This window comes from Lonchura striata, chromosome 21 (genome assembly GCF_050655825.1).
Source record: "Lonchura striata isolate lonStrDom1 chromosome 21, ASM5065582v1, whole genome shotgun sequence".
NCBI lineage: Eukaryota > Metazoa > Chordata > Aves > Passeriformes > Estrildidae > Lonchura > Lonchura striata.
Window position 1 is genome coordinate 1,531,924 of NC_140723.1, and position 27,183 is coordinate 1,559,106.

Here is a 27,183-nt window from a genome sequence, read left to right on the forward strand (position 1 = left end):
TAGTTTGGTCATACCATAGGGAAGTGTTTGATGGGATTCTTTAATATTTCCTGCTGTCGGCCGCACCTTTACGATATTTTTATTTGCAGAACTGCTGTGTTGGAAATAAGAAATGTAGCTCTGTTACATGGATGTCCTCTCAAGTTCTATATGTCTGCTATGTTTCTATTCCTTTTTCATTTGCTTCCTGCTCCATTCAAGGACACTCTTTTCCCTGACTTTGTTGGCAGCCCCCTCCCTCCCATTTCGTTGCAGTCCAGGTGGTTTGAAGCCGTTGCTCGTTGTTGAGGGGTCTCTGTGCTGATGGCAGCAGAGAGCTGTTGCTGAGGTTCTGTGTGCTGACCCTGTTAATCGGTGTCCGTTCGCTGATGTGCAGCTCCCCCATATTCCACGGCTGCGTCAACGAGCGCCTGGCCGATCGCACGCCCTCCCCCACTTTCTCCACGGCCGACTCCGACATCACTGAACTGGCAGATGAGCAGCAGGATGAGATGGAGGACTTTGATGATGAGGCCTTTGTGGATGACACTGGCTCCGACGCTGGGACTGAGGAGGGATCAGACCTCTTCAATGATGGGCGCGACCCGTTTTACGACCGATCCCCTTGGTTCATTTTAGTGGGAAGGTTGGTGAGGTTACTCTGAGAATGGCCAAAAGGGACCAGCTCTTGCTGCAGACTGCAATGGCTTTGCCTTGTGCTACATAGATGGTCAGTCTAGCCAAAATATCCATGTCCATGAATTGGAATTGCCAGAGAGTGAGTGTAGTTCAACATTAAGTTTTGAATTCTGTGTCTGGAGCCATGAAGACCTAAGTAGTGATTGAGAAGATATCCCTTAGATGCAACAGCGTGAGTAAATCTATCTCTAGGTAACTGTTGTAGCTTGGAATGAACAGGGGTTTGTATACAGAATTTAAACCTTTATAGAATTCCCTATTCAGCTGTTGCAGGGTCACTAAGATAGAACTGTAATGTGTTATTTTCTTCCATGGAAGAGAATCTGTCTGTGGTGGGAAGTCTTTCAGTTCAAACCCAGAAATGCATTTTCTTTGAAAACAGGTTTAACATCTGCTGCATACAAAAAGATGGCATGAGGAGAAAGAAGAATGGTCCTTTCTGGATGAGGAAAAGAGTGTTCTCTGAGATGATTTGACTTCTCAGATTATGCTTGACTCTCTGTAGCCAGTCTTACACAGTGAAAGTTCACCAACATTGATATTCACTGTCTCGGTTTATCAGCACTTTTCCTGGGCACTGTGCTTGAATTCCTGAAATAAGTTTGCTTGGTGTATTTTAGAATACTATTGAGCTTTCCAGAACAGAAAGAATTAGGACATTACCAGACCTGTCTGTGATGTAGACCCTTAAGGACAGCAAGTTACATTAAAGAAATGTAGTTCTTCACACTGTTTCTTAGTAATAGTCTGGCTAACACGTTTCTCATTACAAGAAACAGAAACATTTTTATTTAGTGGCTTGGCTCCTGTCTCTGCTGCTTCCCTCTCCCCTGATGATGCTTTGTGCTGCCTTGCTTACCCTGTAAGCCAGCATCCTCATTAAGGTGCTTGCCACAGGCATGATACAAAAAAAGGCTCCATGGCCAGCAGAAGGGGAGAACAAAGGAAAAGGGACCAGAGGCTTGGCTTTATCCTTCTCTGTGAGTATAAGCAGGAAAGACTTCAGAGTCGAGATGGTGGCATCTTTATGCAGTTCCTCAAATGCAGGACACTTGTTTGCATAATTTGTGAAAAGGAGAGACTGAGTTTGCTGGTCTTAATCAAGCTTTGAGTTCAGTTTAGTGTGTTTGTCTAACCTCAGGCATTGTCTGTAGTGAAACTTGGAACTTCTTTGATCCCGTCCTTTAAACAAAAATTACTAAAGTTGCAAGAAATTGTGTTAATCCTCTGTGGTCTGTGAATCTGTGCCCTTATGTGCAATGCTTGGTAGCAGGTTTTAAGCACTGATTATCTGGTTCGGGTGGGGAGGCAGTTTGGGAAAGCTGTCTGTGCTGCCCTGGGCTGGCTGTCAGCTCCTTTGAGCCCAGGGCTGCCTGCGTGCCCCTGGAGCCTGGGAAAGAGCTGAGCTGTTGGTGCTCACTCACAGACAGCTCAGGAAACACAGCACGAGCTGAGCACATACAGTGAGCCATGAAAACACTGGTGCTTCCTGGCAGGCACACAGATTCCTGCTTTGTGGAGAGTTCTGAGCTCTGTCTGTGGATGGGCACGTGAAGCTGCAGCACTCAGGCACCGGCCTGCATGGTGTGAGCTGCGTGTACAGAGCTGTGAATGTGCTGAGGAATGAAATTTAGTTCCTATTATGAGGCTAGAGAGTGGCTTTTCCTCAGTTGTTGGTTTCTATTGTTTCTATTCCTGTTCTGTTGTGCCCATTCTGTCAGCAGAGGCTGTTAGAGTGTCCAGCACCACTGAGCAGGAATCATTGTGAGTCCTCTGTGTCTTCCAGTGTGAGAATTCTGCTTTTGAGCAGTGACTTACAAGCACCAGAGGTATGTCCATCTACATAGGAATTGTCTTGAGCACAAGGTCGTGTTCAGTTTGTAGCAAAACAAACTGAAAATTCTTTATCACTTCCAAGTGTGTACTGGTTGATATGTTATTGAATGTGAAGGACAAATAAAACAATTTTTAGTATTTTTGGGGGGTGTCAGCAATAAAAGTGCAGGTTATGAAGGAGAGGAGGAGAAATGGAACATGTAGTTATCCAACTCCCTGGCCATCACAGTTATTTTCTTTTCTCTCCATGCTATGACTGCCTTTTATTTGTAACTCTTACAGAAAACAAAAAAGAGCTGGTCCCTTTAGCCATCTCTTCTGGCATGCTGGGTTTCTTCAAGGTTGACTCTGTTTAATGGTGTGACATATCAAGCATTTGCTTTGTTTTTAAGGGAGGTGGGAGAGGACTATGGGATATTTTTTTAAAATCGTAATGTATTTATTTTAAAAACATCTGCCATCATTTTGAGTTCTGTTGGTTTTGTTTTGGCTTTTTAAAGAATTGTGTTTGTTAAATTTCATTTTTAGTTTTGTTGTGAGTATGCCATTTTACCTCACCAATCTTTCTGCTAATCCAGCTCCCCTCTTTCAGTCTGCTGGGCTAAGTGCAGGGGGACACTCAGGGGCTCCTTGGGGAGTGGGAGCAAATAAACATGTATTTTTATTTTTTATTCAGGTGTGCTGTCACTTTCCATTAGTTTGGTTTATAGGGAGAAGGCTTCTGCAATGCCTGACTCTTTTTAGTTACTGAGACTCCTACTCTGTGCACGAGTGCAAGACTCCTTGGCTTCTGTTCTGCTGGGAAATGTCTGTTCTCCTTGGCTTAAAGTGTGATTTTCAAACTGGGTGTGCTTTTTGTGTTGAGCACAGAACCACGTACCTTTTGGAACTCCATCCCTGATCCAGTCCAAGTAACCATTCCAATTTCAGGAACTGTTTGCTTATGTGGTTGGATGCTAGTTCCTCAGATGAGCATCACCTGAAATTCCAAAGCTAAAAATGAAAATGTTAGGGGGAAAAAATAAAATTCAACTTCTCATTTTGTTACTTGAAATTTAGTCTCTTTTCCCTTCCCCTGCTGTATCAGTGTTTACCTCACTTTGAAGCAGACTGAAAAGGAATTAAATCCTAATCTTAGTGAAGTGTTATGTTGCAGTTGTTGTTTTTGTTGTTGTATGGTTTTCTTTTCATTTTTTTTTCATTGTTGGTTTAGCTACTTTATAGCCATATTAATCATCCTCTTCTCTGTTGTATTTTGTCACCACTGTTTTTTAGTAGCATTATTTTTGTGTTCTTGGTTCATGACTGACACCTGTTTGACTTCCTTGTCATTTCAAAAGAATTCATTCACCTTGGAAGGGGCGTGTGAGTCCGAGGAGCAACACTTCCCTTTCGTCATGCAGGGCTTTTCCTAGGAATTAAACAATAACAGTTACAAATTACAGAAATTAATAATACATAATACTAAAGACTAATAAGAAGAACTTTAAGGAGGAAGTTAGTAAAACAAATGACTGTTGTTCAGTATAATTTAATGTGCATAAATCTATTAAAATTGCATAATTAGTCACTTTAAATTTACTGACTGGTAAAAGTATTGGTTGAAGTTCTGTGCATCTCAGTACTCTCCTGAACTCTGAAACAGCTCATTTAATAAATAAAGTCTGTTTTGAGAGCTGTTCTTTAGCTGACTTGTTCAGCTTATCAACATTAATGTCTTGCTCAAGTTAATCCCACTGAAGTGTGATGCTTTAAAAACTACTGCAGTTCATTGCAGAAACATAAAATAACTTAATAACTTTAGTCTGACTTTTAATTAAAATCTATACAATTAAATTGGTTACCTTACTGCTCCAAAGCAGACCCTGCTTGTATAGAACTTAAAAGTTAGTGCAGGGTAGGATTGTCCCCTATGGGGCCCAAATGCTGCTTTTCCTTTTGGAAACTGTAATTCTGAGTGGTTGCTCTAGAGTAATGCTGTCATGTCTTATTTGTTATACTTTATTTTTTCAAAGAAATAAATCAAATACTCCTAAAGATACTTACCTGTGAAGACTTTCAGTCTTCTACCATCTGTGCAATCAGTGAACCTTCCAAGAAACCTAAGTGATGACTTAGAGTTTATTGTGGATTTCTGGTTATTCTGCAGACAGTGTTTTCAAAGGAATACAGAAGAGAGAAAACATTCAATCTGTTTTTAAAAGAGTGATTTTATATGTTCAGTAAAAAATTGAGGCTGTGTGAGCACAGTAGATCAATTCCTTTTGAATTTATAATTTCCAACGACCTCATTCTTTATCATCAGTAGTTCCCTGCTGGATTCTGTCAGCTTGCTAACAGCTCCATCACAGCTGCAGTGCATCTCTGGTTACCTTCCATCCAGCCATCCTCTCCCTGTGTCTGTAACTCATTCCTGTGAGCCCTGGCTCCCACTGAGCTCTGCCCGAGAGCCTTGGGGGCTGCCCTGGGCTTGGCCAGAGCTCTGTGTGGGCAGGAGGGACCCGGGACCTGCTGCAGGTGTGGGAGACGCAGAGTCTGAGATGTGACTGTTCAGAGGCGAGCCAGGCTGCAGAGGGGTGTGCACAGGGTTCTAATGCTGGCTGTGTTTCTCTCCTGTCGCAGAGCGTTCGTGTACCTGAGCAACCTGCTGTACCCAGTGCCCCTGATCCACAGGGTGGCCGTGGTCAGCGAGAAGGGCGAGGTGCGCGGCTTCCTGCGCGTGGCTGTGCAGGCCATAGCAGGTGAGCACGGCTCCTGCCAGGGCCAGCCTGGCAGCCACGCCGTTCTTCCTCCTGCTACTCCAACCTAACAACTTCCTGTTGCAAAGAGCACCTGCTCTCTGTTGCTATTGAAATTACTGCATTCGTTGTTTCACCATATGGGCTGGGCATGAGTAAGTCTTGAAATCGTCAGGCTTTAAAATGATGATGATGTTGTCCACTGGAGTTTATGCCTGGCAACTAATGCAACACTGCTTTTTAGGACAGTGGAAGATTTAACTGCTGTCAGTAAGTCTGAAAACTAAAACTAAAACAAAGCTTTTTCTTTGTGGCACTCAGTATAGACAGTAGAGAAGGGTACCCGGTTTGATAATTTTGATGACCTGCATTAAAGTTAAATTAACAAGTTTTAGCTGGGCTCAAACTATCCCTTTAAATAATGCTCAGAAATGTGCTCCTCCGGGGCCTGGGGAAGAGCATGTGAAGAAGTTGTTAAGGGATGGTTTTCAGCATGGTGTGAACAGAAATAGCAGCAGTTTCCCCCTTCATTGCCTCACTAAAAACATGGAGACCAGAAGCTGCTTGAACACAGTGTTTAATCACCAGGAATTCTTTTCAGACGAGAGGAGTGGATACACGGGGTGGTAACGGCCTCGCCCAGTGCTGAGCTGCCATTGTGTGTGTGCCAGAGTTCACTGCAGGTCACTGCTCAGTCGCTGATGTTTCAGACTTGCTCAGTGTGAGGTGGGCTGGTTGGCAGGGCCATGCCTTATCCATGCTGCTGGGAGCACAGATCCTTCCCATAATTTGCCCTTTCCAGCAGTGGCCAACTGCCAGCAGTTCTTGCTTCTTTAGGTAGGGTAACCCTGGAAGCTTCACTCTCCATGGGAACATATAATGAAACTCAGACTCTGAAGATGTGTAAGAATCACCCTGGCAGCGATTAAAACAAGTGAATTAAAATCTGGTTTAATGTGTACAAAAGTCTAGTTTGGTTTGGTCTCCTTAGCATTGACTGAATATTTCCAAATAAATATTTATCCTTCCAAATGAACTGAATACACCATTGCTAACAGAAACTGAACTGGGGGCATCTCTTAAAAAAGGCCCATGGCATCATTTGATCCCTAAGCAAAGCGCTGGAGCACATTCTGAATCTTGTGATTTCTCCTGTGAAAAAGCCCTGGTATTTAACCAGGCCCTGTTGTTGCTGTCTGTGAGGAAGAGGAGGTGAAATGAGCAGACTGGATGGACAGATCCAACTTCAGACTTCCAGCGTGTCCTGGTGGAGCTTTGCTAGTGTTACTGCTGAGTTCATGGCTACAGAATTTTAGATGTTTGTTTACCTCAGTACAATGATCAGAAGTAAATAAATAATGAAAATTAGTACTGAAGTTGGTTTGCATTCAAAATTCTGTAAAGTTAAGTATTTTCAAAATGAAACTTGAGAGCTTGTCTTGTTTTCCCACCCCTGAGTTCCTGATGGATAGGATTCTGGCATGATCTTTTCCAACACTTACTCCAGCTTGTAACTGTATGACTCTTCTGTTTTCCATTTTGGTTTTTGTTATAATGAAAACTTCCATTTGGATAGCTCTGTGGGATCTCCCTTCTCTTCCCCATCATTTATTTATCTATCTTCTTTTTTCCCTGTATTTTTTAGCTGATGAAGAAGCTCCAGATTATGGATCTGGTATTCGACAGTCTGGAACAGCTAAAATTTCATTTGACAATGAGTATTTTGATAAGGTAAGAATTCTTAAAATTCTTAGGTATCTTTGAGTGTGGTAGCTTGTGCTTCTAAATAAAGAACACGTGTTAGGGAAGGAAGGGGATGGCAAACTCAGAAAGTGCAGAAGTCTGTTACAAGCCTCTATATTTAATTTTTCAGAGTGATTTTTCTTCAGTTGCAATGACTCGGTCTGGACTGTCCCTGGAGGAGTTAAGGATTGTGGAAGGGCAGGGACAGAATTCAGATGTTACCACTCCTCCAGAGGAGATCAACAGAATGAATGAGCTGGGTAAGCAAGAAATTGCTATTTGGAGAACTTCTGGGAAATTTGTGACACTTTCAGTCAGTCATAGAACGGAGTTCTGAGTGTCCTGCAAGAGTGTCATGGTTAGGGAGAGGTGTTAGCAGTGGGTTGAACATGAGAGATTCATTTGAAGAACTGTGCTGAAAAACTTCCCAGGTATTTGGATCTCTTGGTTATCAGCAAATTATTTGGGTTTAAGAGGGAAAAAAAAAATGTGATGGGACTAAACTGTCTCCTGAAAAACTATTTCAAGAAAAGAAAGGAGAAAAAAAATTATTTCATGTGGGATTTTTTTTTCTCTCTAAGACTTGAAGTCAGCCACTTTGGATGGAAAGATGACTATGGAAGGATTCACTGAGGAAATTGGTGATCACCTGAAGCTGGGCAGTGTGTTTACCTTCCGTGTGACAGTGCTTCAAGCCAGTGGCATCCTGCCTGAATATGCAGATATTTTCTGCCAGTTCAAGTAAGAATTTGTCTTTACTTGCATTAGGCAATTAATGGAATGATAGAGAGAGCAAAGAGCAGTGGGCAGTGGAACCCTGAGAACTTTTCAGATGGGTGGAGGTGCTGTTCAGCAGAACAAAAACACCTTGTCACTTACTGGAGTTCTGGTCCTCACTTCCTCTTAAGCAGATATTAAGGATTAAATTTTTACAGAAAGGAATTAAAGGATTCAAAGTGGACTCATAAGTTACTAGTTTACAGGTATCTTAAGGTTTTAAGCTTTCAATGTGAAAAATTCAATACTAGATTGTACATACACTCATTTGAATGAAAGCTGCATGACCCTGGAGGAAATCAGTTCTTCTCAAATGAAAGTGGTTTTAGGCTTGGGTTCTTAAGGAAGAGAAAAGGAGTAATAAAGACAAAACAAGTACCACAGTTGTGGTCCCACAAGACTATGGTATGCCCAGCTTTAGGCCATCACTCAACTGCTTCTAAAGTTCCAGCAGAATACATTTCTTTTAGGGTTTTAGGATTTCCTTTCAGGGTTGGATTCAGAGCACAGCAATCTTCATTAAACCATTCTGTGGTGGCTGATTTTTGGTTTATTTTTTTAAAGCTTTTTACATCGACATGATGAAGCTTTCTCAACAGAACCTCTCAAAAACAATGGCCGAGGGACTCCCCTTGGGTTTTACCATGTTCAGAATGTAAGTAAAGCTTTCCATGAGCAGTAACTTCCTCTGTCAGCACTGGGAGTTGTGAGTGTCCCTCAAGGCAAGCAGAATTATTAATAGCAGTACTAGGAGCGATCAGGTGAATTATGTAATCCCCATCACAAAACAAAACATAGAATGATTCTTTGTGGCAAATTTAACTCTTCTTTCATCTCTACTTCCTGCCATTGAGTTCTGTGTTTCCTTTCCAGGATGAAAACAGTCTAGAATTCAGGAAATAAAATATACATGTGAATAGCAGTGCTGAATAGCAGTGCTCATGATCTCAGATGAACTGGATATATCTATTTTTATGAATTGTGTAATGCTTTGGTTACATGCAGCCTCCTCTTCTCCTACTTGAAATTTTCTCCTTTATTGGAGAGTAGAATTAATGCCTAAAGCAGAAGGGAATGCAATTGCTTTTACTGTGAGTGACACTAAGTGATACAAAAAATACAGACTCCTAAAAGAGATTTCCTTTTTTTGAATGTCTCCTTTTCTTTCCTTACTCTTGAAATAGATTGCTGTGGAAGTGACAGAATCGTTTGTGGAGTACATCAAAACAAAGCCTATTGTCTTTGAAGTCTTTGGACATTATCAGCAGCATCCTCTCCACCTGCAAGGACAGGATCTCAACAGGTATTGGTCACTAGCCTGGCATAAAGGCACTTGGGGATCATGCTCAGGTTATTAAGTTTTTTGTACTCCTGAAATTGTGCACCACAGCCTCACAAGCAGAATTCCTGATGGAGATAAAAGTGCTGGCAGAAGCCTGTTTACCCAGTGCAGTGACTGATGGAATTGTTCTACCCTGTCAGACATGGAAAGCTGTTCTGCCAGCCCACCCTAAAACATGCTGGTGACTGGAGCACTGCACTGGGAATACTGGGAACTTCAGCAGTGATCTGTGGGCTCTGGGAAAATCTCAACAGTGCTCCTAGGCTTGGTTAAGCTAGAATAGAAAAAGAGCATAGATTAGCTGAGAACTGTGCTGAGCCCCCTTGTTTTCCTGACAGGGGATACTCACCTGTCTTCATAGAATTGTGAGGATACTTTCAGAGACAGCAGTAGGTGTGTGTACACAAAGATGCATGTGTGTGCATTTGTGTATATTTCTTACGTTTAACTGCCTCTGTATTGATAACTCTTCATTTCTCTGCAGCCCTCCACAGCCTTCTCGAAGATTCTTTCCTCCCCCTATGCCACTGTCAAAGCCAGGTGAGAACAGCTTTCTAATTGTGACCATCACAGGTCTGCTACTGCAAAGGGAGGTTGTAGTGTGTTCCTGAGGTATCCAGGACACCGAGAAATGGAAATGGAGTGAGTGGTATAGGGGGCACTGAATGTCTTTGCTGGCTGTCTGGCCTCATTATGTTGTATTTTTATTTCTTCTCAACCTCCTCTGCAGGAAGTGCTGCTTAGTTCATTAGGGGGTAGAATTTCATTCCTGAGGTATTGACCTTATTCCATGAGATCTGGCTATGGCTTTCCTCATGCTTACTGAGCACTTAGTGACTGGAAATTTGCTTATTCATTAATTGCTTCATCTTTTTGCTCTTTCATGTTCTTGTTTAGTGAGTCAGTTTTATTGAAATGATCCTTGGTTTTCTTTGCTTAATTGGAATAATGCATGCTGAACTCTTCTGTGATGTTTTTTTTCCATTTCACCTTTAATTTCCTCCTTCTCCCTCTTTCTCTCACCTGCATATTTCTACCATCCTTTCTTTGTGTGTGTTGCATTCCCTCTGCAGACCATGAAAGGAAAATTGAGTTGATTAGGTACCTTATGTCTGGCTATGTAAACGTGCATGTGCTGAACACGCTGTCCGAGCATGCCAACGTGCTGGCCTCCTCTGCCGTGGCTGCTTTCCAGGATGGAGCTGACCAGCTGCCACCTTTTCTCTTTCTGCCTGTTCCCAGTTGTCAGAGTGAGCGGGCTCCTAAACGAGATGGTTAGTAGCCAAACTTGGTCTGTGATAGATGTAGAAGTAGTTCCAAAATATACTTTGAAATTCCTTTTTTCTTCATCCTGTAGTAGTATTAGGAGTAGAAGCTGCTATGGTTGTGCTCCTGGAAGGATGATGCTGTGTTTAAATGTAGGGCTTTTTTAGAAAGAACCATAGAGACAGTCTGTAGACTCCAGTGTGCTGGGAGTCACAGATTTTTGTGTGTCACTGCATCTGTTCCCTGAAACTTCCAGAACCTCTGATTTTTTTCTGCTCTGCATAGAGTTTTGTGATTCTGGGATGAGAGATGCATATGGCAGCACAGACAGGTATAGGGGAAACATTCTGCTGTGTGTATAGGCTTCCTTTTCACTCATCTTCCTTTCCTGCCACTAGCAGTGCTGTTCTCACTTCCATTTGTATTCTCTTTTATTTAACTCAACAAAAATCATGCTGATTAATAATTGTACCAGAGCAAGTCTGTGAGAACATCTAGAATCAAGCTTTCATGTTTAGTTACGTGTGTCTTTCTGTTGTTCTTCTCTTCTGATGCTTCTGAGTGGTTCTGCTTAGCAATAACCTTGAGTGACTTGTGTGTTTGATGTTCCTCTGGCTGGAGTGAGTTCACGTGCAGCTGCATGAGGTGATGGGGTGTAAGAGAGTTACTACTCTGAGTAATATATGGGAAGGTAAATGATGAGCCTCAAGCTTGCTGCCTCCCAGGGTGGAGCTGTGCTGTGAATAACTGATTCCTGTAAAATCTGTCCCCCTGAGGCAGCTGCTATTTTACCCAGAAAAGAAACAGATCTCAAAAGAGAGCACCTCGGTATTCCTGCAAGAGCCTGTTTTAACTGGGGGCTGTTGTGTCCTTCCATTGTATGGGAAATTAAGTCGTGGTAGAAGCCCAAGGATACAGAGATGTAAAGGTAGGAGAACCTAAAGAATACCTGAGCAAGAGAGGATTGAGTCTTGAGAGATAGAATGGAGAATAATTATTTGGCTTAATAAAAGCAGTAAGGTTAGTATGTGAAAGGAGAAAAAATCGAAGATCAGAGTTTGAAAAATCCCAGTCAGTGTGTACAGGAACTAAGCTTTTAAAATGCTTCCATTTACAAAAGTATAATGAGTGAACAGATAAGAGAAAGCATGTAATGGCAACTAAAAGGTATGATGTGTGAGGGAGTATTAGGTTATTTCTAGAATTTAAGCTGTCTCATTATTTTTTTTAAACATGGTTTATCCCTACATTTGAATGAAAGGAATTAGAGGGTATCTGGCTGGTTATACTCACTAATGCCAAGAGATAAGGAGCCCAGAAAAATACTTAAGCAGGATTAGGGCTCTGGAATAAATCTTGTTCTGCCGTTTTACATACACAATATCTTAACCAAGTGGTGCAGGAGTCTGGCAGTTTTGTAACATGAAGAAGTGAAGACTGAAGTTTTAAGTTCTATTCTTTTCCTCTTGTGTGGGGAAGGTGAAATGTACTTTATGGGTGAGTAATGCTGCAGATGAACAGACCTCAGCAATTCTCAATCACCAACTGTCAAACCATAAAGCAACTGATGCATATTTGAGGAACCTTCTTCTCTGTGGATCTAGAGGGACTTTGTATTTTTCCAGGCTCTTTGGATGCACTTTTGTTCCATTATTTGACTTCAAAAATTTTTTATGTTCTAGTAATCTAGATTTAAAAACACTTAGAGAAATCACGATTGCTGTAAGCAACATCATTTTCATGGTAAAAGCTGTGGTCTGCCTATGTACACAGAATATGTAGGACCTCTGAAATGGAGTGTTTCTCTGAGTCCTGAATAAGCTTTACTTGTTCAGTTTTTGTAAACTGCTCTTTTTTTCTTCTTTATTTCTTTTTTTTTAAGTGCCAGCTACAAAGCTGAATACTATGAGCAAGCCCAGCTTGGGCCAGAGTGTGAGCAAATACGACCTCCTGGTGTGGTTTGAAATCAGTGAACTGGAGCCAACAGGGGAGTAAGTCCTATATTAATATTGTGATTAACATTGTGTTTCAAGAACAGTGGTTTATGAGATTTCTGAGTTTTTTCCCCTTTGTTCTGTTCAGATCAGGTTGATGTTTAGCAGTCACCATGGTGGGGGCCTGGCTGGTTTGTAGTGATGGGTGTCCAATCTGCTGGCAGTAGCTGTCCCCATTGGAAGGGACTGAAGTGATAGAATGACTTTCTTTCACACTTGGAGGGGTTTTTCCATGGTGAAATTCCAGACACAGGCACAGGAAAACTTCCCTGTGTAGGCCATCAGTTTGGATTCTTTGGGACACTGGAGATATACTCCAGTCATGTAGCAGACTCTGTTTAGTGTTCATCTCTGCTACAGAGGTTTTCCCCTGACCGGTCTTTAGGGGTTATATTGAGAAGGGAGCTCCACAGTTTTCCATTAGTACTGCAAGTACAGTGGGTGATATTTCCACGATCCACTGATCCTGTAATGCCAGAAGGAGCCTGTTTGTAGAGTAGGTAGGAAGACACACTCTTGCATCTTCAGGAGGGGAAGCTGCTGGCAGCAGAAGCTGCTGTGCTGGTACATCCTTGGTTCCCTGTCTCACACAGGTACATCCCTGCTATTGTGGATCACACCGGGGGCCTGCCCTGCCAGGGGACCTTCCTGCTGCACCAGGTACCGATGGAAGCTGTGAACAGCCGGTGTCAGCTCTGCAGGGAGGGAGGGGATGCTGCTGGCTGCTCTTTGCAGCTCCTTTCCCACACAGCCTGCAGTGCAGGCAGCATCTCCCACCTGTGCTGGGTTGGCTTTGGGCTGCGAGGGCATTGCCTGGGCCCCAGGAATTGCTGTTCCTGCCCTATCAGTGGGCATCCCACTCAGGAAAGAGGAAAGCCTTGTAAAAAGCAGGAACCTCTGGGACCAGATTTGTGCCTTCAGTGTTCTCCAGCATCTCTAAGGACACAGAAGGATCATGTGGACTCAAATGCCATTTGCTCTCTCTCACTTCTTGTCGTTATGACAGATAATCTATGAAGTGACTGTATCTCAGTGCATCTTAAATTCCTCTCACCATCCTTAATAATATTTTGTCTCTAGCTAGATTATAAAGATAATCTCAGTTAAATATGGTTTATAGGTTTAAAGTTACATTTTTCCTACTCTGTCTTTGTGGAGTGAGGAGGGGGAAGCATTTAATTTCTTTTACATATGAAAATATAACATGCTTTTGAAGTGAATTTTAGGGCCCTGAAACAAAGAGTTGCTTGTTCAGTTACAGATGATGTGTAATGATATTATTTAAATCACTTAAATGATATTAAATTATATTATTGATATTATTTAAATGATATTACTGACTTCACTTTTGCAGTATAAGTGCAAAATAGACAATGTGTGTGTGTGAACACTTCAGCATGTTTTGTTTCTGAACTCCACAGGGAATCCAGCGGAGAATCACAGTCACCATTATCCATGAGAAGGGCAGTGAGCTGCACTGGAAAGATGTGCGAGAGCTGGTGGTTGGTGAGTAAATGGTTTTGTGTTTTGCTCTGTAGAGAAGAAATTACTACTACTGGTAATTTCTCTTTGTATCAGATTCTGTCATTTTTATGAGTGCTGCTTGTAGGAGGAGAATTTTAAAAAGATCCAGAGGAAAACTTAAGTTTTGCAACTTCCCCTTACAGCTGCTTGTTATTCAGCTAGTCTGAAATTATATTGGGAAAACAAATTCCTTGTGTGTTGCAGTTTGAACTTTAATTGATTCCGCCTCCTCCTCTTTTTAGGGCGTATAAGAAATAAAGCAGAGGTAGATGAAGCTGCTGTGGATGCCATTCTGTCTTTGAATATTATTTCTGCAAAATACCTGAAGTCCTCTCACAGCTCCAACAGGTAAGTGAATGAAGTGAGCACTCCAGCAGGAGTGGCTGTTTCCAGAGCAGAGGAAGGTTTGAGTCCACCTCTGCTGCACCTTTTGAATGCTGGAGTTGGGATCCTTCAAGCTCTGGAATTCTTCCTTCTCTGTTAGAGGCCTGGACTTTGGGATACCAGTGGCATTGGAATGGATTTGGGCTGCTGCTCCTGCCTGTGGGCTCTCTGCCACCTGTGTCTGTAAAGGCAGGCAGGGACTGGGGGATTGGCAGTTACTGCCTTCCACTGAGAAGTGGGTGTTTTAGTGTGTTTGAATTAATGGATCAGTATAACTGGAAAACAGGGAGACTCTTGCTGGTTTCCTGTCTGATACTATTGGATTTGCAGTTGGAAAGCACTGTGCTTTCTGGTTTATTTATGTAAATTCCTCTATATCTCTAGTTTTCTGTAAGGTGGGCAGCTTGGGTGAAGGATGAGTGGGATGAAGCTGTTGGCCATCTCGTCCCAAAACGCCAAGGTTTAAGCTGTAGGATGAGCGCACAGCAGTGTGGTGGAAGGGACCTGAGGCCCTGCTAAGGGATATGTCTTATGTTTGCTCATTGTCTGCAGACTTGTTTGCTGCTTTCTGTGGGGTTTTTTCACTTTGTTTTGTTTCTTAGTCCACTTGTTCTGTTCCTCTCAGCTGTTGCTTTTCTGTTGTGCTTTTGGCTGCACTAACTGAAGCTCTTTCTATGTTTTTACAGGCTCTTTCTTGATAAGGATATGCCTAGGTATTTTCTGTTTGCTTTCTTTGTACATAAAGATTCTTGAAAATAGAATGCTTTATGTCCCATTTGTATTGCTGCCACTCCCCTTAGCTTTTACTGAATTCTGTTAGCACACCTCTTAGCTCTTCCAGAAGTAGTCTTCCTCTTCCTCCTTCTCCTGCTCCTCTTCCTCTGTGTCAGAGGGTTATTCAGGTGCACTTCACTGGGGGACTTGTGAAGGTGAGCTTTCCTTCTCATGTGAGAGAAGAATTTCCTTTGTGCAGTCTTTCCGAGTCTCTTGATGTGCTGTCAAATACAGACCCTTTCTGTATTCCTTGCTATTTTCTTCCCTTGTTCTGTATCAAAGAACTAAATTTGGAATTTCTCAGTGTCTCTGACACTGCTTGTTTGAAGGACCAAGCCAAGGACGAATTATGAGGTTACTTGAATTGCTCTGATCAAATAGCAGTGGCTACCAGGTGACTGCTATTCAGCCTCTGTTCTGGGGCTGGAGTTGCATATGAAATTTAACCATGTGGGTGCCACTCCTTAGTTTACCAGCTGGCAGACGAGGCAGACATGCAGTAGCTGCCCATGCTGGATTCCTGTTTCAGCTTCCCAGTGGGATCACAGCCTGGCATGGCAGCTGCACAGTCTAGGGCACTTTGCACTCTGCTTTCTGTGCTCTCCCTGTGGAAAAGGGGAGACAGAGTCTTCAGTGCTCCCAGTTCACCACTTTTCACTGATGCTGAGATCCACTTCAGAATTAGTTTTAACTACACATTTAACCTGTCTCTCCTCTATTCCATGCTTTGTGTGTTCCGTGCTCCCTTTTCTTCCGTGTGCTGTTGGCTGTGTTGAAAGGAGTTTGCTCACCTCTGGTTTTTGTCTCACTCTATAGCTGTTGTCGAAAATTCTGGTTTGGGCAGGCAAAGCTGTGTATATTTACCTTCCTGGCTAGAAAAGATGCACTAAAATAATTGCCTCAAAGCTGTGCTTGACTTCATCTTGGTGTTTGTCCAAACATCATTTTGCTCAAGAGGGTGGTAGTATTTCTGCACTGAGGAGCATTTACACCTGTGTTCTCTCTGCATGAGAAATCTTGTTTGGCAAATGGTGCAGAACTGATGCCAGGACTACATAAAGTGGTTTTTCCATCTGTGATCAGACGGGTTTTACTGTTTTCTTTTCCACACTGAGAGTAGGTTTGGAATTTGCTAGAAGTTGAAAAAATTCCTTGCTGCCATAACTAAGTCATGGTGAAAGTTTAAAACAGAAGGACTCAACACAGATGTGTAAAGGCTTAGAAGACAACTGGGCTCTTTGCCTAATCTGACTGAAATGAGGATTATTACTTTACAGTCCTTCACAGTGTTTTTAAATCTGCCAAATACTTGGCCTTTAGATTCTGTTTCTCTGTATTTTTAATAGAAACAACATATTTAGAAGTGGTTTCCTAAATATGATTATTTAAATTCAAACAGTAGTGTTCGCAGTGTTCTCACTTGACTGCAGTTCATGGTGCCTTTACGTATTAGGTTGGAATTACGTAATTGGTATCAGAGAAAGGGGATTCTTGAGAGCTCTATTTGAGATCAAACTATTTGTTTCTGTTGTCTGCTCTTTGGCTGTTTCATGTTTCTTTTTGTTTCGCCTTGTATTTTCTTACTTCTTCTACCCTCACTCTACTTTTTGTCCTTTGTCTTTAGTTTCATCTTCTGTTTTTCTGAGCTGGGAATTAGGACAGAAACTCTTCAGATATATAACTTACTTGAAAAAAATAATATACATGAAGCACTTTCTTGCTTTTAGTACTACATCAGTTGGACTCAAAATGGGATAAAAATAGCAAGAGGATTTGGTAGGGAAATTATATAGGGGTGATGAAGAATGAATGCCCTCTGGTTCTGTCATCAGTGTGGAAAGGTGTGCTGAGTTCCTGAATAGGAGCATAGGTCTTCTTTCCAAAGGGACCTTCCTGAAATCAGTCACTGCCTGTGAGAAAGGAGAAAGTTCATTTCCCCAAGCCCCTGCTAGAGAGGGGAGAGTATAACGATGCCTTTGGATATGGTGATTGAGCTGTGCTGTGTGTGATGCTGTCTCTCACTTTTTATTTGACATTCTGGATTGCTGGGGTAGACCTGTGGGAGCTTTCAGCTGCTCTTCCCTTGTCCCACACTGAAGAAATGTCTTACAGAAGTCCTGCAATATGGTGTAGAAAGAATCTTCCCATGCACTTTTAAGATCCAGCTGGGCTGAATTGCAGTAGAAATTAATTTTCTCTGTTTAGAAACAACTGTTCAGTGCAGGCTTCCCTGTAGAGCTATGACAGCTTTTGTTTTCTGCATTCCCTCTTTTCTCTTTTAGATAAGTCTTCTCTGTAACAGGCAGTGGTCTTTATGCCACACTAAGGTAGAAGTAAATGATCTTGGAAATAAAGAGAAGGTTTTTGCTTCAAGTAGTTGTTATCTTCATCCTTGAAGAAGAGATGCTTTACACTGAGTGATGAGAGGGCTGCAGAGGAACTCTTACTCTTGACCTTTTTCCTTCCAGAACTTTCTACCGGTTCGAGGCGGTTTGGGACAGTTCCTTGCACAACTCCCTCCTCCTCAACCGAGTGACGCCGTATGGAGAGAAGATCTACATGACCCTTTCTGCCTACCTGGAGGTGAGACACCAGTGCCTTCCTGCTGGCTACAGATTATTTGAGACAGGACACGGAGTGTACCCAAGAGAAATAGATTCAAAAGTGATTTGAATCCTGAAGCCAGTAAGAATATTTATTTACTTCCTGAGAATGGGGTGGAAAAAATGTATTCACAGTTAACATCTTGATGTCAAGGCAGTTGCAACTGCCTTGCAACACAAGAGATACTGGTGGTATCCTAGTTTTTGTGCCTAGTTTTATCTATCTTTGTATCTGAAAAGCCACTGGAATCAGTGAACATTGCTGTGTCAGTACTGGTGTTAGAAACAGTGGCTTACCTCTTGGCTTGTGTGCAAGTCACTGTTGTTTTGTGTAGTATAATAATTTCATGGGATGCATCAAGAAATTTGGCAGTTCTCTTTCACACATACACATATGAAAACCCTTCACCAAAGATCCCAATAAGAACAAATTTCAAAAGCTGCCCCACTAAGGGCAGCAGTGTAACTTGGCACAGTTGGCTGCAGCCATTCATTCATTGCTGGTGTTCCTCTTAGCTTGACCACTGCATCCAGCCTGCAGTGATCACGAAGGACGTCTGCATGGTGTTCTACTCCCGAGACGCCAAGATCTCCCCACCGCGGTCCCTGCGCAGCCTCTTCGGCAGCGGCTACTCCAAATCCCCTGACTCGTAAGTGCAGTTACCGTTTTGGTATTGACCTTTTTTGTCAGTATTTGTGTTTCCTCTTAGAGCATGTAGTTTAGTTTTCTTAATTTTTTTTCCTTGAAACTTTACGTACTCAATAGGTTCTCCAGTCTGGTTTTGAATGTTCTTTCTTGCATTTATTTCAGCGGAACTTGGACAGCTTCTCTTTTTACTGACCTCTTTTCCAGACTGACAGAGTTGGGAAGAGGGATCCACTTTTCAAGCTTGCACATAGATGATCTTGATCCTGACCTTGGAATTTACTGCAGCATGTGCTCTTCAAGTCCAGTTCAGGGTGGGGGGGGAACATGGGGGAAATGCCTTTTTTTGGGATCTTGCAGTCTGTTCTGGCTGTTTTGTGCAAGAGCAGAATTGAAATATAGTTCTAACTAACAACTATACTTGAAATTCTGCTTTGGGAACCACTGAGCTAGAGCTGAAGCACTTTATTTCTGAAGATAATAAATAGCGTGTTTTTGTTTCTTCTGCTTTCTTGTGAACAGCAATCGAGTAACTGGGATCTATGAACTGAGTTTATGCAAAATGGCAGACACAGGAAGTCCAGGTAAGCAGTGACTGGGTGTTCCAGTGATAAATATGAAATACTGCAGAAAATTTCTCAGGCAGAATGGAATAAACATTTCTGTCCTGATCAGAAGCAGTTCTCGTGTTTCATAGGAGCAATGGAACGTTGTTATTCCATAAAATACTTACTCAGGCTTTTACTTTAGATTCAAATCTGTGTTTACCATTGGTGAACAAGGATTCATTGGAAACTTTATGTTTTCTGACATAGGTAACTCAGGGCATTGAGTGCATGTACCTGAGTCTTAGGGGCATAATCCATGGCTCATAACTAACAGTTGAGTCTGGGTTTTGCAGCAGTAGAGCTTTTTCTTGTCTTTTGAAGATGTTGCTGATTTCTGATGCTTCACATCTGGAAGGAATGTAGTTCATGGTATATCTGTGTATTTTTTCTTCTAAGATGTAGAAACTGAAGTCCTTGTGTTAAATTAAACTGAACAGGAGTTTGCATTATATCTTGGTCAATAAAATATATTTTTAAAAAGTAAGAAAGCTGGACTAAATCAAGTATATTTGGTTGTGTATTTGCACGTAATTAAATCCTTATGTTGTATATTTCCACCAAACTGCAGAAGTGCTGGTTCTTTGCAAATTGCTGATTATTTCTCAGTGACACCTCTCTGGCTATGGTTTTAACATGTCTCATGTTGTTTTTTACTGCTCAGGAATGCAGAGGAGGAGGAGGAAAGTCCTGGATACTTCTGTGGCATATGTGAGGGGAGAAGAGAACCTGGCAGGTTGGAGGCCCAGGGGTGACAGCCTCATTCTAGAGCATCAGTGGGAACTGGAGAAACTGGAGCTGCTGCATGAGGTGAGTAAGAGATCAAAGTCAAGATTTAAATCAATTCTCCTGGCAGAGAAGATACAAAGTGTGTGTCTGGCTGCTGAGTAGAGTCCTCAGCTCAGTGTATTCAACACAGGCAAATTCAGTTTCCAGTGCCACTGTAAACTCCCTTCCCTGGGGAAGGTTACTGGCATGAATTGTAAAGGATTCCTAAGAATTCAATGTCTGTAAAATTGGCACCTTCCTGGAGCAGATGATACTGATTTCTTTTCTTACTAGGTGGAGAAAACCCGACATTTTCTTCTGCTTCGTGAGAAGCTTGGTGACAGCATCCCCAAGTCCCTGAGTGACTCGTTGTCTCCCAGCCTGAGCAGTGGAACCCTCAGCACCTCCACCAGCATTTCCTCTCAGATTTCGACCACGACCTTCGAGAGCGCGGTGACGCCCAGCGAGAGCAGCGGCTACGACTCCGCGGACATCGAGAGCCTGGTGGACAGGGAGAAGGAGCTGGCCACCAAGGTATGGCACAGGGCAACCATCCTGCTGGCAGCTGGGGTGCCAGAGGGTATTGCAGCTCAATCACGAGCTTCTCAGGTAGCTTGGGGAGTATCCAGTAGTGTGAGAGTTTCATTTGAACATCTTGGTTAGTGAAATAAAGCACTCTCACTGGACAGTGCTGCTGGGGAGGTTTGGGCTGTGGCTGCATCTCATTCCCCTGGGTTAGTGGTTCTATAAAAACTTCCTCATTTTATCAAGTGAAGTGATTATTACCCTCTTCTGTGAGTTTTCATAGCAGTTTAGAAATTGTTTTTTCTTTCATGACCTGCCAAGTGTGTCTTGGCAAATCACCTCTTCTGTTCAAGTTTCTCTGAAAATCTAAATATAAAGTTCTTCTCTGTGTCTCATTTGTTTTCCCTCATGTACCCCCTTTAGTGTCTGCAGCTTCTTACTCATACCTTCAACCGGGAATTCAACCAGGTGTACAACAGCATCAGCGATTGTAAGGTAAATATTTCATGTAATATTTAATTGTAATACACTCCATTTGTAGTACAATAGCAGTGTATTTGTGGGTCATGCAATCTGCTCATATTATGGAAAGAGAAATCACTTTATATTAATGTATTATTTTTTATTTTCAGTCCATTGGAAGCATTTGGCTATTAAGCATCAGGTTCCAAAGGCTATGGCAGGAATAGGCAATGGTGTGGACTTGCACTGTAGTACAGTTCCCACTTTATTAGCAGACTCTTTCCCTATGTAAAAGCGTAAATTGACTCTTAAAAATTCTGCCTGTAGGCAGAAATACCAAGTTTCAAACTGGATGATGTTTTATCCACTGAAGAAGTCAGAGTGTGAATAATCAGAAGTGTAGGACATTGATAATAACAAGCTGTGTCTGCATAAATGCTGCTCTGTTTCTGCCCCCACATGGGTTTGTGGTGGTTTGGGTGAAAATTTGCTACTGAGCAGGGGAATGGCTGATGAAAAAGCCTTTCTGTTCTCTGAGCCTTCCCTGCTGAAAGGCATTCTCAGCTACAGCCCAGCTCCTGTGATGTGTTTGTGCTTGCAGCTCTCGGATATTTCTCCGATTGGGCGGGACCCGTCCGTGTCCAGTTTCAGCAGCGCAACCCTCACCCCTTCATCCACCTGCCCTTCTCTGGTGGATTCCAGGTGCAATTCAGTTGATCAGAAGTGAGTGTATTGTGTTAAAAGGAAACATCACTTTTCAGTGCTTCACAGATCTCTTTGCTGTTTTGTGATTTGTTTTTCCTCTTTTCTTCCTTTTCCCTACTTTCAGATATTTCTCTGTACAGGCCCCTTGTCTTACTTCTCCAGTCACTCTGCACAATTCTTTTCTGCATTTTGTTCTTTTGAAGTGTTTTTTTTGTCCTCTTGTGTTGGGAGAACAGTCAGATGCTTGTCATTCCAGTGACCAGTGCATTTACAGTGCATCCCCAAGTTTTTTCAGTCTGTTGAAAAGGTCTACTAATAACAATCCAGAATAAACCAGTGTGGCCATTAATCTCTGTTTATCTTTCTCAGCTGTATCTACACAAGATACTTTTGATGAAATTTGGAATAACCATGTAGTGAAAGACAATTTGTACCTTCTCAGTTCAACATCCCTGAGGGAGGAGTGCTGAGGAAGTAGAACATTTTGTATCAAACAGTAGTAAGGAAGTATATCTGTGTTTAGCAAGAGAAACAAGGTAGAAGTAGTGGGGAAGCAACTTACTAGCAATTATAAGTTTTATTTCACAGATAACAAGGGAAAATGCTATTCAGTATTGTACAAAAGGATCCCAGTGTCATACAATAAACCTGGGCTGGAGGATGGAACTTCAGGCTGGCCTGAAGATGCAGTTTAAATTCCATTGGCATATTCAGTTGCTTTGTTGTGATTTACTTTTCTTTCCTCTACTTTTTTTAAAGGACACCAGAAGCAAATTCTCGTGCCTCCAGTCCCTGTCATGAGGTGGAGCAGTTCCAGATAATTCCTGCAGTAGAAACTTCCTACCTTGCCAGAGCTGGAAAGAACGAGTTCCTAAACCTCGTTCCTGATATTGAGGAAATCAGACCAGGGTAAGTTTTTTCTTGTTGTGTGATTGTGACTTCCTGAGAACTGTCACAAGGACTTTCTGAGATTTGTAGGTTCTGTGCCCCATTTGAAGAAGGAAGATTAACAGGTGATAGCAGAGCTGCAGAGTCCTCTGTGGTGGATTGGGGAAAACTGTCAGACTTTTGCATAGTTGTTGAAAACACCATTCAGCTTGTTTTAGAAGAACATTTTCAGAATACTGTCGCAAACAAAACATATTAAGGACCAAGTGTCTTACACAGAGTTTTGCAGTTAATAGGGATAGTCAGGGGAAAATCTATTTCTGTTTTGATGTGGGTTTGTTTTTTCCAGCTCTGTGGTGTCAAAGAAAGGATACCTCCACTTCAAGGAGCCACTGTCCAGCTCCTGGGCCAAGCACTTTGTGGTGGTTCGCCGTCCCTATGTTTTTATTTACAACAGTGACAAAGATCCTGTAGAAAGAGGAATCATAAACTTATCCACAGCTCAGGTGGAATACAGTGAGGATCAACAGGCAATGGTGAAGGTCAGTCTGAGAGCTTTGTTTATCCATAAAACAAGAACATTACAAGTAGCAGTGCATCTGTACTATCAGCTGTGTCACCTCTGTTCCGAGGAAAATGAATCTGAGTCATGGAGACATTGATGATGCTGCCCACAAAGTTCCCAGTTTGTTCAGGGTTTCTTATGGTTTTGGACACAGTTGTACCAGAGAGTGACTCTTGACTGCTGTCACACACCAGATTAGCTTTTAGGAGCATGTGTTGGTACCATCACCCCGCATGTTGGAGTTTTGCAGCTCCCTTTGTTTGTATTTTTGGGCTTGTGTGTTTTGTTTTTTTAAAAACAAAACCCCACAAAACAACACATACAAACATCCTGCAAGGAATCAAATGAACTCTGCTGGTCCACCTCTTAAAGCCCACACTCAGCAGCTGAGACTCTGTTTTGTAGAAGATAATGACTAATAATACCCTGGAAATCTCCAGTGAGACATCAGTGAAAGAGGGATGTGACAGAGCAGATTCTCTCAGAGGGGAAATGTGCATCAGGCTCTGTGCTTGTAGACTTTGTATTTAAATTGTCCTTCATGTTCCAGACACCCAACACGTTTGGAGTGTGCACAAAGCACCGTGGAGTCCTGCTCCAGGCCATCAATGACAAGGACATGAATGACTGGTTATACGCCTTCAATCCTCTCCTTGCTGGCACAATTCGGTAAGAGGCAGCTCCTGTGCGCTCAGGGCTGCGAAGGAAGGTGCTCAGACCAGGAGGCAGATTTTGGTCACAAATTTTAGTTTTGACAAGATGTGGGAACTGGAGCAGGGAAGAGAGTAGGCAGAAAAAGCCCCAGAACAATCAGAAAACAAACCTGCCCTGTATTTCAGGAACTGCAGGGGCTGCTGTTTTGGCTTGTGATGTTCTGAACAGTCATGTCCAGTTTGAACTTGTGTGGGATGCTACATTTGGAAACCACAAGATAGTTTCCTTGTATTGCCATTTTACAGATTTATAAAGTTTCTTACTTCCTCTGTGCTGGACTACCTTTTTATGTTCTTGATTATAAGCTAAAGCAGAAATTACATTCCCTTTTTATAACTTCTCTGGCAGCCTTTCCACTATCACAGACAGCCCCTGCTTACTGGACACATCTTACTCCACTGCAGTAGCTCTTCCTTTCAGCAAAAAAACTCAAAACCTAAAAAATGAAGCTGTCACTGTACAGCATCAAATAATTTCTGAACAGTGAAGCCCTTCTCCCTTTAAAGAAGCAGAACAGAGAAGTGAGAATTCTTTCTCATTTCAGCCCTGGATACATTTTACTTTCTTAACATATGGAGTAAACTAGGACTGTACCAAAGAATTAAAAAAAAAAAAAAAAAAAAAGGTGGATAAACTTTGGAGAGGGAGAAAAAATGAACTTTCAGAATTCACCAACTGCTTTTTCTATTTTTTTGTACAGGTCAAAGCTGGCTCGAAGACGCACGGGCCAGATGAAGTACTGAGTCCATGTAATGTTCTCATCTGTTCTCCCCACTCACCTTCCCATAGATAGTGTTACCTCTCATTTTCTCTTTGTGACTCTTGACGGTTTCTCTTGTATGTAATCCTGTGGCTTAACATCCCCCACCTTCCCCACTCCTTCAGCACATTTTCTAGGTATTCTAACCCTACCTTGTTTCTTTTCACCTGTACCTGAATTGTACTAGTAGCATGTGGCCAAACAAAAAGAGAAAGAAAAAAAAAATCAAAAAAATCGAGTGATTATGCACGACTCTAAAAAGAAAAAAAAAATTTTTCCTATAAAAATTGTTTTCCCATTTCAGCTGACCTTTTGGTGTCTGTCCCACTGTCCACTGTCTGTCTAGACTGCTACAGGGTTTTCATTCAATTTGTGACTTGGCAGTGGGCATTGGTTCCCTCAAGGCAAAGTTCCAATGCCAGGGTAAGATAAATTGTTTAATGGAGACATTACCAGCCAGGAACTGCAATAGCTCCTCAGGCTTTCTGGATCCAGCCTCGAAGTTAAACTCTGTTGAAAGCTGATATTGGACAAATCTATCTGGACAGACTGGATTTTGGACTTTGTGCAAGTTTCTGAGTTTCCAGGGTCCAGCAGGCTAAGACACGAGCTAGGAAAAGTTAGGGAACAAACCAGGAGGGGCTGGCTAGAACAATCTGCCTTTAAACTCTTGCTGTGGGGGCTGCAGGTGAACAATACTTGGGTTTAACTCTTTCCCAGAAGAGCTTCCATCAACACGCACTCCTCAGCCATTGAACTGAGCTGAGCAGACTGTGCTGATATGAGGGGAAATAGACCACAGACTGAAATATGAGATAAAATCCCAAAAATTTCAGATTGGCTCAAGCTGTGTATTTGACAGATGAGAAGTGTTAAATAGAAATGAAAGTGCAGTTGGTCCCTGGATCACCATGGAGGGCAGATCCCCTCTTCCTCCTTTTAGTCCTGACTTCCAAGATGTGCAGGAACAGTTCTCACCTCTCTGGGAAGAGGTTTAGGACTCCTGTGGCTGTGTCAGGGTAGCAGCTCTGTGGTGTCATTCCCAAGGGCCTGTTTGTGCATCCCTTACCTGTAATGCCACCCCACCTGTCCGTGGGAGCATCCAGAGCCTGTGGAACACTTCCTAGGCCCAGTACATGCAGTGTTCTCCAGGGAGCTGCAGGACACTCTGAATTCCTTTTGAAATAACTGCTGAGTGTCTCTTAATTTCCCTGCTGCAGTTTTCATCAGCTAAACTCCACTATACTCAGAGTTAACCTGTCCTGGGGAATAGAGCAAGTGGATTCTGGTCCTGGTCAGTGGAATGTCATAATTGGCTTCTTGGACATCAAGTGGGTGGTGTCAGTTCTTGACCTACAGTATAAGTTCTTCTTGTGGCCAAAGCTTTGGTCCTTGCCCCGAGGAAGAAGAGCAGAATGAATTTCCTCTCGGGGAAGTGAACTCCTGTCTCTCAGTCAGGTGTTGGGGAGGTTGGGGATGTTGTGTGTTCTTTCCTGCTGTGTTTTCCTTTCTTGCTGTACCCAGGCACTGCTAGGGCTGGCTGTGATCCTGGGCAGTGCAAAGGGATTTCATCTGGAGGCTCCAGCCTGGCAAGGCAGAGGTGAAAGGGTTGGTCCCACTCTTGCAGTAGGCACAGCAGGCACAGTGCAGCCCTGGAGGCTCATTTGGGTTCAGCCACCAGCCGGGCAGGCCACACGTGCGTGGGACTGGAATCTGCTGAGAAAGGTCTTTGCTTGTGGGGCTGCATCGTTCAGAAAAGTGCAGTGCACAGTGAGACCTCCTAACAGCCTGGAAGGCAAAGGAGCAGGGAGATGGAGGCTGGCACTTGCTGGGACATACCTTTACATATCTCCAGGTAGTTCTCAAGCTAACTCATATGCTCATGCTGTCTCTGTGGTCCTCAGATTTATTTCAGAACTGGAAGCCAGAGTGAAGGAGCATCCTGGGGACCCAGGAACATGATAGGGATAGGGTTTTGGTTTTCTTTTTTGTTTTTCTTTTTCCTTCTGTTTTCGTCTTGTTTAACTGTGTGTGACTCCCAATACAGTGATGATATTCCTTTGTTATGCAATGATGATAAAGCACTTCCAGTGTGTGGATAAAACTGCTTGTCCTGCAGGAGGGCTCCTCACACTGCAGCTAAGCTGATCTCAAGAATTAGGTTAATTCTAAGCATTAAGTTATTGCTGCCATCACCACTGTTTGTAATGACAGTGGAACCTGTTTGAGGAGGCAGAGTGATTGAGGTGGTGGTAGGTTGTGACACACTGAGAGCATTTTAACTTTTATCTGTTTCTTTTTTTTTAACTAGAAGAAAACTAGTTTTCTAAGTCTTTGCTTTGGATAAGCCTGAGAATGAACCAAGTGGTTATAGGCATTGCACAAAATCATGATTAAGGGCTCTTCCTTTAAAAGCAGGAAGAGACAGATGATTATCTTATAGAGAGCTTGAAGTGCTACAGTTGTTGCATAAATGTCACTCTTCTATCTTAAAACTCCAAGCAAATTCTGGTGACTTGAGGTCTGAGTGGATAATGGATCATCAGAAGAGCAAGTCTGGTTTTAAGCATCAGAATCTCTTAAAGCTGCATAATCTGTAACAAACTAGGTCCTTGTTGTATGGAGTTCAAATGGACATTACAGTTTTCAAGTCTGACATAAAGGCAAAGCTTTTCTGCAATTACTGAAGCCTGCTTTGAGACATTTGGGTTTCCCTACTTAAAACTAGACTGAAACTGGACTGAAATAATTCCAAGTTTTCTTTAAAGAGATAACAAACCAAACAAATAAACAAAAAAAGTGAGTTTCCATTCACTTCAAAGCTTGGCACAACATGTTGAAATTTCTTTTGGAAACAGAATGAGGAAGGGAAAATCTGCTAAGTTG

At 42.5% G+C, this 27,183-nt stretch overlaps 1 protein-coding gene across 11 annotated transcripts in view; it reads left to right on the top strand.

The window, feature by feature from the left end:
- KIF1B (kinesin family member 1B) overlaps positions 1-24,600 on the top strand; it is a 73,909-nt gene extending 49,309 nt beyond the window's left edge. For 7 of the 11 annotated variants that reach the window (XM_021529815.3, XM_021529818.3, XM_021529817.3 and 4 more), the window contains 23 exons: positions 377-625; positions 5,137-5,255; positions 6,898-6,983; positions 7,126-7,255; positions 7,577-7,736; positions 8,337-8,427; positions 8,957-9,075; positions 9,599-9,654; positions 12,263-12,371; positions 12,968-13,034; positions 13,796-13,880; positions 14,141-14,246; positions 17,525-17,639; positions 18,176-18,309; positions 18,828-18,889; positions 19,575-19,720; positions 19,973-20,212; positions 20,627-20,698; positions 21,267-21,388; positions 22,130-22,279; positions 22,608-22,800; positions 23,374-23,492; positions 24,238-24,600. In XM_021529815.3, coding sequence (XP_021385490.2) covers positions 377-625; positions 5,137-5,255; positions 6,898-6,983; positions 7,126-7,255; positions 7,577-7,736; positions 8,337-8,427; positions 8,957-9,075; positions 9,599-9,654; positions 12,263-12,371; positions 12,968-13,034; positions 13,796-13,880; positions 14,141-14,246; positions 17,525-17,639; positions 18,176-18,309; positions 18,828-18,889; positions 19,575-19,720; positions 19,973-20,212; positions 20,627-20,698; positions 21,267-21,388; positions 22,130-22,279; positions 22,608-22,800; positions 23,374-23,492; positions 24,238-24,280 — 2,773 coding nt within the window. In that variant the 3' untranslated portion in view covers positions 24,281-24,600. Of the gene's footprint in view, positions 1-376; positions 626-5,136; positions 5,256-6,897; positions 6,984-7,125; positions 7,256-7,576; positions 7,737-8,336; positions 8,428-8,956; positions 9,076-9,598; positions 9,655-10,187; positions 10,389-12,262; positions 12,372-12,967; positions 13,035-13,795; positions 13,881-14,140; positions 14,247-17,524; positions 17,640-18,175; positions 18,310-18,827; positions 18,890-19,574; positions 19,721-19,972; positions 20,213-20,626; positions 20,699-21,266; positions 21,389-22,129; positions 22,280-22,607; positions 22,801-23,373; positions 23,493-24,237 lie in introns of all 11 variants that reach the window. The other 4 variants (XM_021529821.3, XM_021529822.3, XM_021529823.3 and 1 more) reach the window with 2 other exon arrangements.
- The last annotated feature ends 2,583 nt before the right edge of the window (positions 24,601-27,183 follow it).